This window comes from Sesamum indicum, linkage group LG11 (assembly GCF_000512975.1).
Source record: "Sesamum indicum cultivar Zhongzhi No. 13 linkage group LG11, S_indicum_v1.0, whole genome shotgun sequence".
NCBI classification, from domain to species: Eukaryota; Viridiplantae; Streptophyta; class Magnoliopsida; order Lamiales; family Pedaliaceae; genus Sesamum; species Sesamum indicum.
The window spans coordinates 14,527,392-14,540,455 of record NC_026155.1 but is presented as its reverse complement, the minus strand read 5'-3'; the positions used below and the strand labels follow the sequence as shown (position 1 = coordinate 14,540,455).

General features: G+C 37.8%; 3 protein-coding genes across 12 annotated transcripts; 2 read left to right on the top strand and 1 right to left on the bottom strand.

Moving 5' to 3' along the window:
- LOC105174726 lies at nucleotides 9-1,325 on the top strand. Its single transcript, XM_011096912.2, has 2 exons — nucleotides 9-582; nucleotides 683-1,325. The coding sequence occupies exons 1-2, from the start codon at nucleotides 250-252 to the stop codon at nucleotides 1,115-1,117; spliced, it is 768 nt and encodes a 255-aa protein (XP_011095214.1). The 5' UTR covers nucleotides 9-249; the 3' UTR covers nucleotides 1,118-1,325.
- LOC105174538 (pentatricopeptide repeat-containing protein At3g09060) lies at nucleotides 459-5,001 on the bottom strand. Of its 6 annotated transcripts, none has more exons than XR_002288022.1 (4): nucleotides 2,292-2,310; nucleotides 2,017-2,124; nucleotides 938-1,056; nucleotides 459-600 (listed from the first exon to the last, which is right to left on the bottom strand). XR_002288022.1 is itself a non-coding variant. In XM_020697773.1 (4 exons), the coding sequence occupies exon 1, from the start codon at nucleotides 4,950-4,952 to the stop codon at nucleotides 2,868-2,870; it is 2,085 nt and encodes a 694-aa protein (XP_020553432.1). In that variant the 5' UTR covers nucleotides 4,953-5,001; the 3' UTR covers nucleotides 937-1,056; nucleotides 2,017-2,124; nucleotides 2,292-2,299; nucleotides 2,397-2,867. The 6 variants fall into 6 exon arrangements, 4 of the variants coding, with proteins under 4 accessions (XP_020553432.1, XP_011094974.1, XP_011094975.1 ...); XM_020697773.1 differs by lacking the exon at nucleotides 459-600 and adding an exon at nucleotides 2,397-5,001 and having other exon boundaries at nucleotides 937-1,056; nucleotides 2,292-2,299; XM_011096672.2 differs by lacking the exons at nucleotides 459-600; nucleotides 938-1,056 and adding exons at nucleotides 2,397-2,435; nucleotides 2,711-5,001 and having other exon boundaries at nucleotides 2,292-2,299.
- Nucleotides 5,853-10,777, top strand: LOC105174537. 5 transcript variants are annotated; one of them, XM_020697638.1, is made up of 3 exons: nucleotides 5,853-6,035; nucleotides 6,828-7,183; nucleotides 8,956-10,773. In XM_020697638.1, the coding sequence occupies exons 2-3, from the start codon at nucleotides 6,938-6,940 to the stop codon at nucleotides 10,075-10,077; spliced, it is 1,368 nt and encodes a 455-aa protein (XP_020553297.1). In that variant the 5' UTR covers nucleotides 5,853-6,035; nucleotides 6,828-6,937; the 3' UTR covers nucleotides 10,078-10,773. The 5 variants fall into 5 exon arrangements, with proteins under 5 accessions (XP_020553297.1, XP_020553296.1, XP_020553295.1 ...); XM_020697637.1 differs by having other exon boundaries at nucleotides 5,853-6,042; XM_020697636.1 differs by having other exon boundaries at nucleotides 5,853-6,064.

The following is a 13,064-nucleotide window of genomic DNA, read 5'->3' as shown; positions in this document are numbered from 1 at the left end:
CACGTGCTGATATGATAGACTATTTGAAATTCCAAAGGAAAAGCAAGATAGGACAAGATCAATGGGCCCAAAAGAAACAAAAGACTCTTTCAATTTTTCAACAACATGAATGCCATATTTGAACAAGATAATGCAAATATAATCAGAGGTCCAAAACGCTTCTACTGTGTGCATATTGTAGGCTGACTCTGCAACTCTTCCCCTTCTTTTCCCCTTCTTTTCCCCTGCATATTTTTCCAACAGCACGCAATGATTTCTCTTAAAGCAATCCGAACCTCCTTCACTCCCATCTATGGTCCTTTCCCTGGAAGAGAATCCTTCAAGAAGAGGAGAATTGTACTCTCCCTCTGCAAGTCCAATACTTCAGATAATTCAAGTCAAGAAACTCCACCGCCCGAAGGAGATAGTCGCAAGCAGGAACTTCTTGTCAGGATTGCAATGCTTCAAGCCCAAAAAGTTCGTCTTACTGATTACTTGGATGAAAGATCAGCATATCTAACCCAGTTCGCGGAGGAAGCCAATGCTGAAATAGACCAGATTGGAGAAAATGCCCTTAAAGAATTGGATGAAGCTGGTACCAGGGTCTGTCCAACTTCTTTCCTGTCAAATGCATACAAAAAAACTGGGCTTATTAGGAAATTCCGTCACTAAATGACCAGGTTTTGTTCATTTTCTTGAGCAGATAATGGAAAATATAGAGAGTCAAATGCAAGCTTTCGAGGAATCTATGGAGTTGAACAAATCGGAGATTGAAGAGAGTGAGAAAAGGGTAGCGGATTTTGAAGGCCAAATTGAGAAAGACAGGAATGAAGGGCTGTTCTTCAAGAACCTGAGGCAAAAAACACCAGTTGACAAGGCAACAGCCAGGGAAGAGACAGAAAAAATCAGAAAGCTGACTAAGAAAAGTGCTGCTTCAGTAATCAGAAGGAACATTTACCTTGTACTGGTTGCGTTGGTACTTCTAGGAATTGCTGATGCCTCAATCTCTTCGACATTTGACTGGAGGAAGGTTGCAATTTTCGGGGTTATTCTGGTTGGTTTGCTCTCTCAACTCGTCTATGAACAGAGTATGTTATCAGAAACAGACAAAAAAGAACAAGAGAAAAGCAACCAATAGAGAGAGAAGGGAATTTTTCCTCGTCTTATTTTACCATAGAATATATGCACACCAGATGAATTAAAACCCCAAACATGACATTGCATTTGGGGCTAAGTAGCAAGCTACTTTGTTTTGCATCAGCTTGCACCCTTGTTTATACCAGTATGACCACCAAAACTCATTCTGCCAGTGATCCTTTATGACAAAATTTTTGCCCTTAGATTTTTATTGGGTCGTCAAATTGCCAGCAATCTAAACTCAACAACCAGCAACAGAAAAGAAGGGGCCTAGCGGTGTCTCACTCCAAAAGCGAGGAAGTCGACAGAAATTAACCAGCAAAACCTTATGCGAAAGCAGGAAGTATAGAACCCTAAATCATATATTCATTTAAAGTTAATAATGTACTTAGTCCTCACCCAATGTAGCATGAGTTATAACTCCAAATAAAATATTACTATCTGGGGCTAATACATCAGGCCAAATTTACTGTTGCATCACATACAGTGTTTTGGTGATAACTATTGTCACCAAAGCCATTTTGTGATGCTGTGTAATAAACTTCTCATCCAAAGCATAATAAACTTTCAAAAGAAAGCTTGTGCTCTTGAATAAATGAAACTACATTCATGACGAATAGCATGGTGCTAAGAGGCACGCAGGCCTGTAGCTTGACTTGCCACAAAAAAGTGAAGAGTGAAAGCATGCAACTTGATTCCAAAATCACAAAAGAACTCGTGCACTATTTTAATTGTTCCAGACAGCATAGAGGAAAATGGGCATGTTCCAAAATCACAAATGGAGATGAACACTATATTAATTACTCCAGACAGTATACAGGAAAAATGAACACTCATCATCTTAGTGCTAAGCAAACAGAACCGCAATGATGGTGAAAAATAAACCCTCAGGTGACATACCTTGCCTTGAAATTAAGAATCATGACTGTGCTTTGAACATCCAATTCTGCAATCTGCTTGTCTCTTGGTACTATCTGCTATAATTACCTCCTCTAGCATCCACTGTTCCTGTAAACATCAATCACATTGCCAACTATTAACATACGAATTGTAAACATCCTGGACTGGTGGTATCTCTTATAATTTCATCAATCATGCCTTCTGTATTGGTAGTCCTTCCTGCAAAGTAGTGTCTGTCTGATTTTGATAGAACCTGTAAAATCCTATGTACTTACCACACCACCTGAAACATATAGTGTTAAGATATCACCAGATTGCCAACTATTAAAATACGAATGGAAGACACAGCTTGTATGCGGTGAGTAAGTCGAGTATCTAACCAGCCACTGTCCAATCACCAGTCTGTTTACTTCATTAAGCTGCAAGATACATGAGCCAGAGAAAAAAAAAATGTTAGGAAACAATTCAGTGCAACAAGTGGTGTTGGACATGAACACTTCATGAAGATACAGATTTATGATACACCAATAAGGATTCAAGCGGTCTTCATTGAACAAGACCACATCTGTAATGAGTAAACTTTCTAGAGTTAGTTTTAACAACTACAAAAAATTTCTTGATTAAGGAATAGCCAACTAACATAACACTATTGTACCAGCATGTTGAAATGGAATAAAGCATGTAGGATACCAACCACAACTACAGAATGATATGCCAGCATTGCAAGAGAAATCAGTTTCTCCGTCAACATATATGAATTTATATAAAGGAAAATCCAGGCCCCAATATAAAGCAAATATGAATTGGTAGGACATCAGCAACTTAACTTCCCAATGTCTCAGGCAAGAGGATCATTTTGGAACCCCAGAGTGAACAACAGCTCGAACAAGTATGTTCCATGTAATTATGGTTGGAACAATTTTCTTTGTCAAGGCATCGTGCAAGAATAAAATGGCACCTGATATTCTATTGCAAGAACAAAGACCTTTAAGAGTAATGTTATAGGAAATAACATCTGGCTGTAGCCCATTTCTTAATATGCGAGCCCAAATAACCAAAGCATTTTTTAAGTCACCCTCCTTATAAAATCCATCCATAAGGGTATTGTGGGTAACAATATTAGGACCACAGTCCCAGTGATTCATGTCCAGATATAGCTCCAAAGCTACTCGAGTTTTGCCAACAGAACAGAGACCATGGATCAAAATATTATGCATCCGTACATCAGGTCTGAAACCTTGGCCAATCGCGTGGTTCCACAAATTAAGACCCATTTCTACTTTATGGCATAGACAGAGACCTTTTATTAGCAAGCTATAAGTGATCACATCTGACTTCCATCCTTTCTCTAGCATTTCCTTCACCAAGTCACAGGCTTCACTGTACCTCTCACCCTTGCATAATCCATTAATAAGAGTGTTGTAGGTAACCATGTTAGGGGAACAATTCATACTTTCCATTCCATGAAAAACCCTAATTGCATCCTCAAATTTAGAAGCACCCACAAAGCCATTGATTAAAGCATTGTAAACATGAGTGTTTGGCTTACAGCCACTTTTCATCATACGGTTCAGCGAAGAAACTGCTTCATCCAATTTTGCTTCTTTACACAACCCATTGATCATTGCTGAATAAGAAAAAGCATCTAGAGGACCACCTTTCTCCTCAGCAGTCTGTAACACATGTAAACTCTTGTCAATGTACCCATTTTTACAAAATCCACGGATTAAGATCCTGTAAGTAGTGGAATCAGCAACAAAGCCACTCTCCTTCATAACCTCCCAGATAGCAATAACTTGATCTACCTCTCCAATGTCAAACAGCCCTCTCATCATTATATTAAAACTAGCAACAGTTCGACCACCCTCCCTTCCCATCACCTCCCACAACTCAAAACAATTTCTAACTCTCCTTGCCCTAAAAAACCCATTCAGCATTGCATTATATACAACAGCATCAGGTGAGACCTTCCTCTCAGCCATCTCCTCATAAACCCTCTCGGCCCCATCAATATCCCCTACCTGACACAGCCCATGAATCAAAGAGCTGTATGTGAATAAATCCATTGTCCGCTCATTCTTACTCATCCTATCCCACAATTGCAGTCCCTCACTAAACCTCCCACACTTGCACAAGCCACTGATCGAAATATTGTATGTAACAACACTTGGATAAACCCATGAATCCTTTGACAACCTATCCCAAATAGCATTAGCCGCCTTATAATCCCCTTTCTTAAAAAATCCATCAATTAAAATATTATAACACGTAACATCAGGTCTCAGGCCTCTCTCAGTCATTTCATCAAACACCTTCACAGCCCCGTCCAAATCCCCACTTTTCGCCAACCCGTTGATCAAAGTGCCATAACTATAAACATCAGGGACCAAATCCGTCGCCCAAATATCATCCACCAGTGCTCTTGCCTTGTCGAAATCCATCTTTTTACACGCAATTTTGATCAAAATATTATAAGTTTCTAAATTCGGAGACACACCCATTGTTCGAAAATGTCTAAAGAAAACCTCAGCCTTATTCAGTTGATTCGAAACCACAAAAGCATTCATTAGACAATTATAAGACCTCACCCCGGGGTCACATCCAAAAACCTCCTTCATTTTCTGGAAAATTTCCATTGCTCTCTCCACCATAAGATTTCTCGAATATATTTTCAAAACAGCCAGCACCGTGTCTTCGGAACAAGGGCATTGCTGGAGTCGAATGAGTTCAACGATGCGGGTGATGTTAGGGATGAATTTGGGGTCAGCAGAGAGGGAGAGACGACGGAGGATGTGGTCGAAGACAGCAGGGGAGTGTGTATAGTTAGGGTGGGAACTCGCGGTGTCGAACAGGGTGAGAGCTGACCCAAGGTTCTTCTCCTTTTTGAGGAGCGGAAGGAGGTTCTTGGGAGTCAGGTTTCTGGGCAGCTGTGCCATAAGATGCAGGGGTTGCCTCCGCCTCCGCCGTGTCCTTTTATTGACAATCCAAAATATTATATGCGTGGCTGCTTAAAGAAGTCATTAAACTTTTATTGCAGCCCATTTAAAAACAAAATTTTCAATTAATTAAACAAATAAATACTCTAAAATAAATTATGGAAGTTTTGTCACTCATCATAATTTTTTCAAAACCTTTCTAGATATAATTTTTTTTTAATTTATTTGGACCAGTACATATTCATATGCATGTTTCTAAATTAATTATGTTTATATTTTTAGTTTTTAGCGGAAAATTTATATTTTTAATTTTGTGTAAATTTTGAGGTGAAAATGAGAATATATTTAAATTAATTAATGAGATTGTAATTTATATAAAATTACAGTTTCAAATCAATATATTTTTATTCTAATTACTATTTTGAAAACTGAAAATAAAAATATAAGCAAGCAGGGGAGAATTTGAAACATCTATGTTTTATTTTATAAATACGGAATATGTGGAGTCTAAATAAATAAATATGGGTGTTAGTTACCATATATTGAATCAGTGGATCCAATTGGTGTTGAAATGTCCTTATTATTAGCAGCCTTTTTATGGTGATGGGACATATAATGTCTTACAATATGGCATTGATTTGGTAATAGAGGTCTTGTCTTTGGAATTGGACTAGTTGGCTTGTTGTCTTGTCAATCAAGTGTGCTTGGCCCAATACCTGCTGGATTGAGCAAACTATTACTTTTTAATTTCAATTTGATTATTAAATTTTTAAAAAATATTTACTTTAGTCGTCATCATAATCCAATCCAAGATAATTTTTCATAAGGGTAACTAATAAGCAAAGCAAACCAATGCATAAAACCTAACAGTGAATATTAATTTGGGACTCAGACCCAAATCAAGATCCATGCCCATTACTAGACCTTAATTGGGTGACGAAAATAAACATTGCAAACTTTGTGTTAACAAAGATATCATAATCCCGCAAGTGACAAGCCTCTCAGGGTCACGGGGTCCGTTTCGCATCCCTTCAACTGCCCCACGGAAAGAGGAAGAATATACGCATCCCTCCACTTGAATGTGTACGCAGTTGCGTACGCCTGTGTATCATGTTTGTGCTGCACAATTGAGTCTCCTCTGTTTTTCCATTATGCCTTTACATCGGAACTCATCCTACAGTTTCTCTTCTAGCGTTTGCTTAGATCCATTTTCTTGCTTTATGCATTCCGCAATATGTGTATATGTGTTTATGTTTAATTGCATGTTGTATGTAGTTGTTTTCTGACAAGTAGTGATTAGTGGCGGAGGAGAGTCATGCAAGGAATGCTTTATTTAATTCCGGAATTCTGGGTGTTCAGGTGTTTTTGTCTCATGTACAAAGTCTTCTTTCAGGGTTAAATTTCTAGTATTTGGGTTTTAAGATTTGATATATATGAATGTATGGAGAGAGCAGACCTTGTCATTGCTGAAATTGAAAGTAATAAATTCGGGAGAAACTTTGATGTTTCTTTCCCTTTATGTTTTTACATGCATATTTTCTTTTTTTTTTTTTTTTGTTTATGAGTTGATTTGATTAGTTCTGATCAGGTATGAGACTATGAGTCTCATTTTACATGTAAATTTGTAGCTACTTGCCGCATTTAATGCCATTGAATTTTACTTGCAACAAACTGGGTCCCTTAAGAATAGCTGAAAACCTACTCAATTGCCTTTTTGTGCTTCCCGCCTCCCTCCAATCTTTGGTTTGTGCTTGAGGCCAATCCGTTGTATTTTTTCTCTTTTTTGGGATTTTTACTTGGTTGTTGCATTGTTCTTTTTCCTTCTGAGAAGGCATTGATTACCATATCTGATTTTTCGTGAATTTTCGGTTTCAGGTTCGGGAAAGAGGAGCTCCAAAATTTGAGTTAATTGCTTTCGCTTCTTGAATTGTTTTGAAATTGAATTTTGGAAGTAAGGTTTGATATTGTTGTTTGTGGGCTGAAAGATGACTAGACATGAGGGAGGGAAGGGGAAGAAAATTGCTAAAGCTTCACTGAGTAAAGGGATAGAGAATGTGCAACAAAATTTAATTTTTGGAAGATATTCTGAAGCAGAAATGTTAGTTCAGCTAAAACGACTCGCCTTGGATCCTTGTAGGCCGCAGTTTGCACGGGATAATATTAAGCCCTTGTGGGATCAGATACTAAGGCTCCGAAAAGTTATGGTCCTTAAAGATTCTGAAATTCCCTGGGTAAAGTCTTTAACATCTCACCTGTTGCCATATGTGAAACACGCATGATTCGGAACACTATGGTCATTTAGGTTGTTTCATTATGTAATGTTTGAATTGGAGCTGCTCTTTGTGTGTCTCAGTAGGAGTTGAAGCAAGACCATCCATTGTTCTTGTCATTGCTTTCTCCTTCTATCTCAGAACTTGATACACTGAACTAATTGTCTTTGGAGACAGTTCATACATAGGGCTTGAACTAGTTTAATTCCATAAAGAAGAAGCAAGTTCAGTTGAATTAGGCTTCTAATAGGCTGAGTTTGATTTGTTTACTTTTACTTTTATTTAGTTAATTAATGATGTCTCTCTCATTAGCTCCAACCACTTCTACTGTCAGAGAACAATGTAACGACATTCATACTTTCGCCTTTTCAATTTCATCTATGACCCCATTCTAATAGGTCTTGTAAATTGGACGTAGAGTAAATTAGAAAGTATGGTCACTTGTGCCAGGAACCCTGTACCTGTGGCTAGCTCAAGATTAATTAAGTCTTCTATGATTCCCTTTAATAGTTCTTGTAAACCTGCGAACAGATTTGGATAATTGAGGCAAATATATTACCTTTTCAATTTGTTCATACTGGTTGTGACCTAATTTGAACCCTTTTACCCACACTTTGGATTTGAGGATGGTAAGAATTATGAATGCAGATACTGTACTTTGTGGATCATTTAAGAGATTTGGGTAATCTCAATTTAAATCTCACCTTTTTTTAGCAAATGGAAGAAAATAGATAATTCAACATTTAGGGCATTTTCTCCAGCTCGCCAAACTTTGAAATTGTTCGTTTTGGCTCATAGCTGATTCTAGTTTCATATGAAGCATGAGAGGAAACAGTTTACTGCAATACGTATCGTTTGTTGTCATTTTTGTGCATAGTTGTCAGTCTAGATGTTAGAGTGACTTGGTCGATGCAAAGGTGCGCTTGAAGTGTGATTGACAGTTGCAACGAACTAGCATGTTTCATGGAAGATTTTGTGGTTGCCTTAATGACTAATACTATGGAAAATGTTTCTCTTCTTCCTCCTTTGCCTTTCATGTAAAGCTAATATCATTCTACCAGATTAAGCAAAACCTTTTTCTTTATATTGCTGATCAGTTGATTAGTTGTATTGATATTTTTGTTTTATAGAGCCATGTACTACGTGCCTGTGTAACATTTATATTCTGTTTGTAGGAGATCAGTATATTGTTTTGTAGAATATAGTATTTGAACTATCGACAAGACAAAACTATCATATCTAACTTCAGGTAAAAAGCTTAAGGTGCACTTTGCCCCTTGATCTTTGAACATGCGTGTTCAACACCCTCTACCATTTGTGTTGGTGTCACCCCTGATAATTCCAGTAGAATACATGGGCTTTTTGCCATAATGCTAAAGAGAAACTCTTCCAAAAATGGACCATGGGGCTTCTCATTACATTTTAAATAGTTGAGGGGCTAATAAACATTTTCAACAGTCATGTAGCAAAGTCTAATACCCCTGAGTTCTGGCCCTTAACCTTCCTTCACAAATTTATAGTACTATTAAGATCTTTCTCAATTGATAATGGTGAAAACAGCAAGTTCTGGTGAAGGAAATACATCTTTGGTTGGCTTATGCTCCCATTGGATGTATTACACATTAATATATAGAACAGCAGTTAGCAATTTATTCCGCTTGAATCAACTTCTTTATGCTGACGTGTCTTTCCCACAATACTTGCATGCAAATGACTTTTTTGTTTTCTTGCAGAGAAAGCGGAAACTTGACCAGTTCGTCAATGATAAGCTGAGAGCTTGTTCTGGCCTTGGTCTGCCTAACCAACAAACCGTAACAAAAAAGAATAGGAGTCAGTCATCTCATGCTTCATCACTCTCATGCTTGCTCAATTCATTTGACTCCACTCAATGTCATGATGACAAGTTTATCTTTGATTCTCGTACTTGTAGCAGTTTGACATTTGACGAGGCTTTGCCGGAGAAACAGGTACCTACTGAATGTTCCTTTTTAGATGATGTAGTACATCGGAATAGCCCTGGCAAAGATGTGTCTCCAACCGTAGATTCTGATGAATCTGTAAATGGTTCAAACCCGCTGAGTCCAGAGAATGAAGCACCAACTGTAGAAATTAGTAATGCAATTCACTTTTTGAATTCACCAACCTTGGATGGGCTACAGAGGAGACATCTTCAGCCTCCTCGACGGTCAATTAGGTTACTGAATTTCATTGGCGATCATCTTCAAAGAAAAGCTATTCCAGTTGGGCCACATTTCCAGGCTGACGTTCCTGAGTGGAGTGGCCCAGTGAACAGGAGTGTTCTTATTGCTGCATATAATAGCGATTCTGATAATTCCAAGTGGTTGGGTTCCCGAGTTTGGCCAATTGAAATTGGAAACATGAAGACCACTGGAAGAACAATTGGAAAGGGGAGACCCAACTCCTGTTTCTGTGTGTCCCCTGGATTTTCTGATTGCACCATACGCCACATAGTTGAGGAAAGGCTACTTCTGCAATGTGATCTCGGACCTGCTTTTTTTAGTTGGAAGTTTGATGAGATGGGTGAGCAAGTTTCAAATTCATGGTCACCAAAGGAGCAACAAACTTTTGAGTCACTGGTGAAAACAAGACCATCATCCAATGTGAAGAACTTTTTGAAGCGTGCGTTGAAGTGTTTTTCTAATAAATATAGGAAAGACATTACAAACTATTACTTTAATGTTTACGTTCCCCGTCGCATGAGCCTGCAGACAAGGTTGTCACCTGTAAAACAAGTTGATACTGATGATGAGGATGAGACACAAGATTTTAATTACATGGGTTTGCAGAAAAGATCTGGACGGAGGAGTCTTACAATCTGCAATCCGAAGATGTAAACCTAATATATTTACACTGGGTTTCTTAGTAGATAAGTTGGCACACAACTATTTTCCATGAGCCTTATTAGAAGGTATGTTTCTTATACATGACATTCACATTCATGTTTCTTGGTTTCCTGATATACATAAAGAAAAAAATTGTTTCTCATAGCATCTTAATCTCTTAATTTTTCATCAATTCCACAGTTATTTTATAATATTCTGGGTGCCCAATTTTCCCCGTGTTCATTTCTCATGTAACCGTACCTTATTTTATGGTATCTGGAGAAAGAGAATGCACAAGATCTTGTTCCTTATTGTACGGTACCTTCGTGTTGATTTCTTCTTTCATACAGAACTAGAGAATCATCACGGTGATATGAAGAGTTGTTCTTGTTAGTCGAAAATGAGTTGCATCAGACTTAAGTTGAGTTAATTGATAAGTGACTTCAGGGTGTTTGGCTGAGCTTAGAAAGATCTTCTCGCCTCTTGAGCTGCTTATTATTAGCAGCTGGACATCTTCTGAAATTAAGTTCAGATACTTTATGCGGATGTTACTTTTGTCTTACCATCAACTATGAATTTTCATCTGGCTTCGATCGGCTTAACTTGTCGAATGACTTTCTGTTCATGCTCTGCATCGAAGGAAAAGATTTTTGTTGTTTGTGCTGAAATTAATTTTGACAAGGATGCAAACTTGCAAAGCTGCTGTACAGTGAAGGAAATTAAAGAGTGATTCCAGACATGATAATGGGAGTTGTGCGGAAAGATATAATTGCTGCATTGCCTTTTTGACAAACATTAAATCAATTTTTGGGTTTTCCCAACCGAAAGAAGAAAACGTAAATCATTGCTCCCAATAATATTTACACGCCTTTGGATTGCTCCCATTGTCGCTTTTTGACTTTTTAATTTTCAATAAATTTTATTGATGGCAGAGCTTTTACATTTATCAGAAACCAAAGTACTGTATACAATTCTTTGATGAGCAAATTCGTTTGTGTGTTCTTAGTTAATAGTGGAGTAATTTTGGAGGTAGGTGGCTTTTCCAAAGTCAAAAGTCTGGGTTGTTTGTTAGGTTGCTGTGCTGTTTCTGGGTTTCACACTGTCTATTAACCCAAATCCACAGAGTTAAATTCAATGCTGATTCAACTCAAAATAAATCGAGTGGAGCGACTGCTTACCAGTAGTAAAATGTTGAACATCTCTCTGCCCTTGTTTTGGTAGTTGAAAAGAACAGGTAACTTCCTGCTGTAATGACAAAGTGGGAATCACTCTACTCAGAAAGTTTTACTGTGACATTGATTTTTGGAGTTTATAAGATATTTCAGTTTATTTTAGAATTAAGAAGTTGAAATGTTTGAATAAAGTAAAATTATAAACTTAAGTTCACCTAAACATTATCTATTTGTTTTGCTGGATAACAAAATGCAGTATGGAAGTACATCCTTTCTACAAGAGATAAGGAAAAGAGTAAATTGCAATTAGTTCTATGAAATTTGGTTTAATTACATTTATCCTTCGTCAGTACTCTTAATTTTAATCGTTGTCCAATAATTAGCCTAATTCGTCAGTTTTTATTAGGTTTATGTTTATTTTTGCCGTGAACTAATTAAAATATTTTTGTAAACTATGAATTGTAATTTTATTTATTTTTAATTTTTTTAAAATTTCCTTTATGGATTAAATGAATCTTTTCTTTTTTTTTTTTTAACAAAATTTCAAAATTTTCCATTCACATCTCCTGTTTTCTTTTACAAATTTTCAGTTTTTTTTTTTAAAAAATACAGTAAAGAAGTGGAGAATTCCAACTCTCTATTCAAGATTATATAATTTTATCAAATATTAAGAATATTAGTCATTTTTTAAATAACAAAAAAATGTTGGTAACTATATCAAATTTTAGGAGAGCTCATTGTAATTTATGAAACACTAATGAATTAGGTTGAATATAATTATCCCTCACTTAAATACATAAAATACAAATCACATGTATTATAATGTTTGTGATATACATTAGTAAAAAAATATATAAAATTATAAGGGCAAAAGAGTAATTGGATATATAGGAGGCACACCATAAGTACATAAAACCTATCACACCATATAATTTCCAACACCCTTATAAATACCAAAATACTAATTTTTTAATCCAAGACTACTATTCATTGACAAGACCCCTCCTTCTTGATTATTACACATTTTGCGGAAACAATATTTCACCTGGTGTAAAAGTCCGTCGTGGTAAAATCCCGATTTATTCCTTAGCAAAAAAACCTCGACCACATCATTGGCGCCGTCTGTGGGAAAAAATTTCACCTCGACGTTGAGCATGCACACCAGGTCCAAAGCCCGTGACGTACACGATCTAGACGCAATACGAGAAGCCCAAGCGAGCGGAATGGAACAGAACCCCCCTGGTGAACAGTCAGTTCCTCAGGAGGTAACCCCCCTAACACACCAGCAAACACCCCTCAATGGGGGACTCCCCTCGTCACATCAAAAATTTTCGTACGAGACGCGTCTACACGAGCTGCGGCTCAAGCCGTGGCCCAATTTGTGGCGCAACAACCAGTGAACCCGCCCCCTCCTTCCCCTCGTAGAAGTCGAGAACTATCATCGGCTCCCGAGGAGGAGGAGCAGAGGCGAGAGGAAGTAAATAGTCGGATTTCCAGACCCAAAGTTGCACAAACTCAAGATCGGAATCTCCATAATCGAGAACCTTTCGCCCCCCCACCAACTTGGGGAGCCGAGGATTCCCACTTGCCGTTGGGTGTGGCACCTCCAAGACGGAGCCCATTTGCCTCCAACATTCGGGCAGAGGCGCTCCCAGCTGGTCTTAAGGTGTCGAATCTGTCGGAGTATGATGGAACGGGAGACCCACAAGAACACTTAGACAAATTTTACGCCAAGATTGATTGGTACGATCTAAGTGACGCCGCTTACTGCAAGGTCTTCCGCACTACGCTGTCAAAACGCGCACTAGCCTGGTTCAACCAACTGCC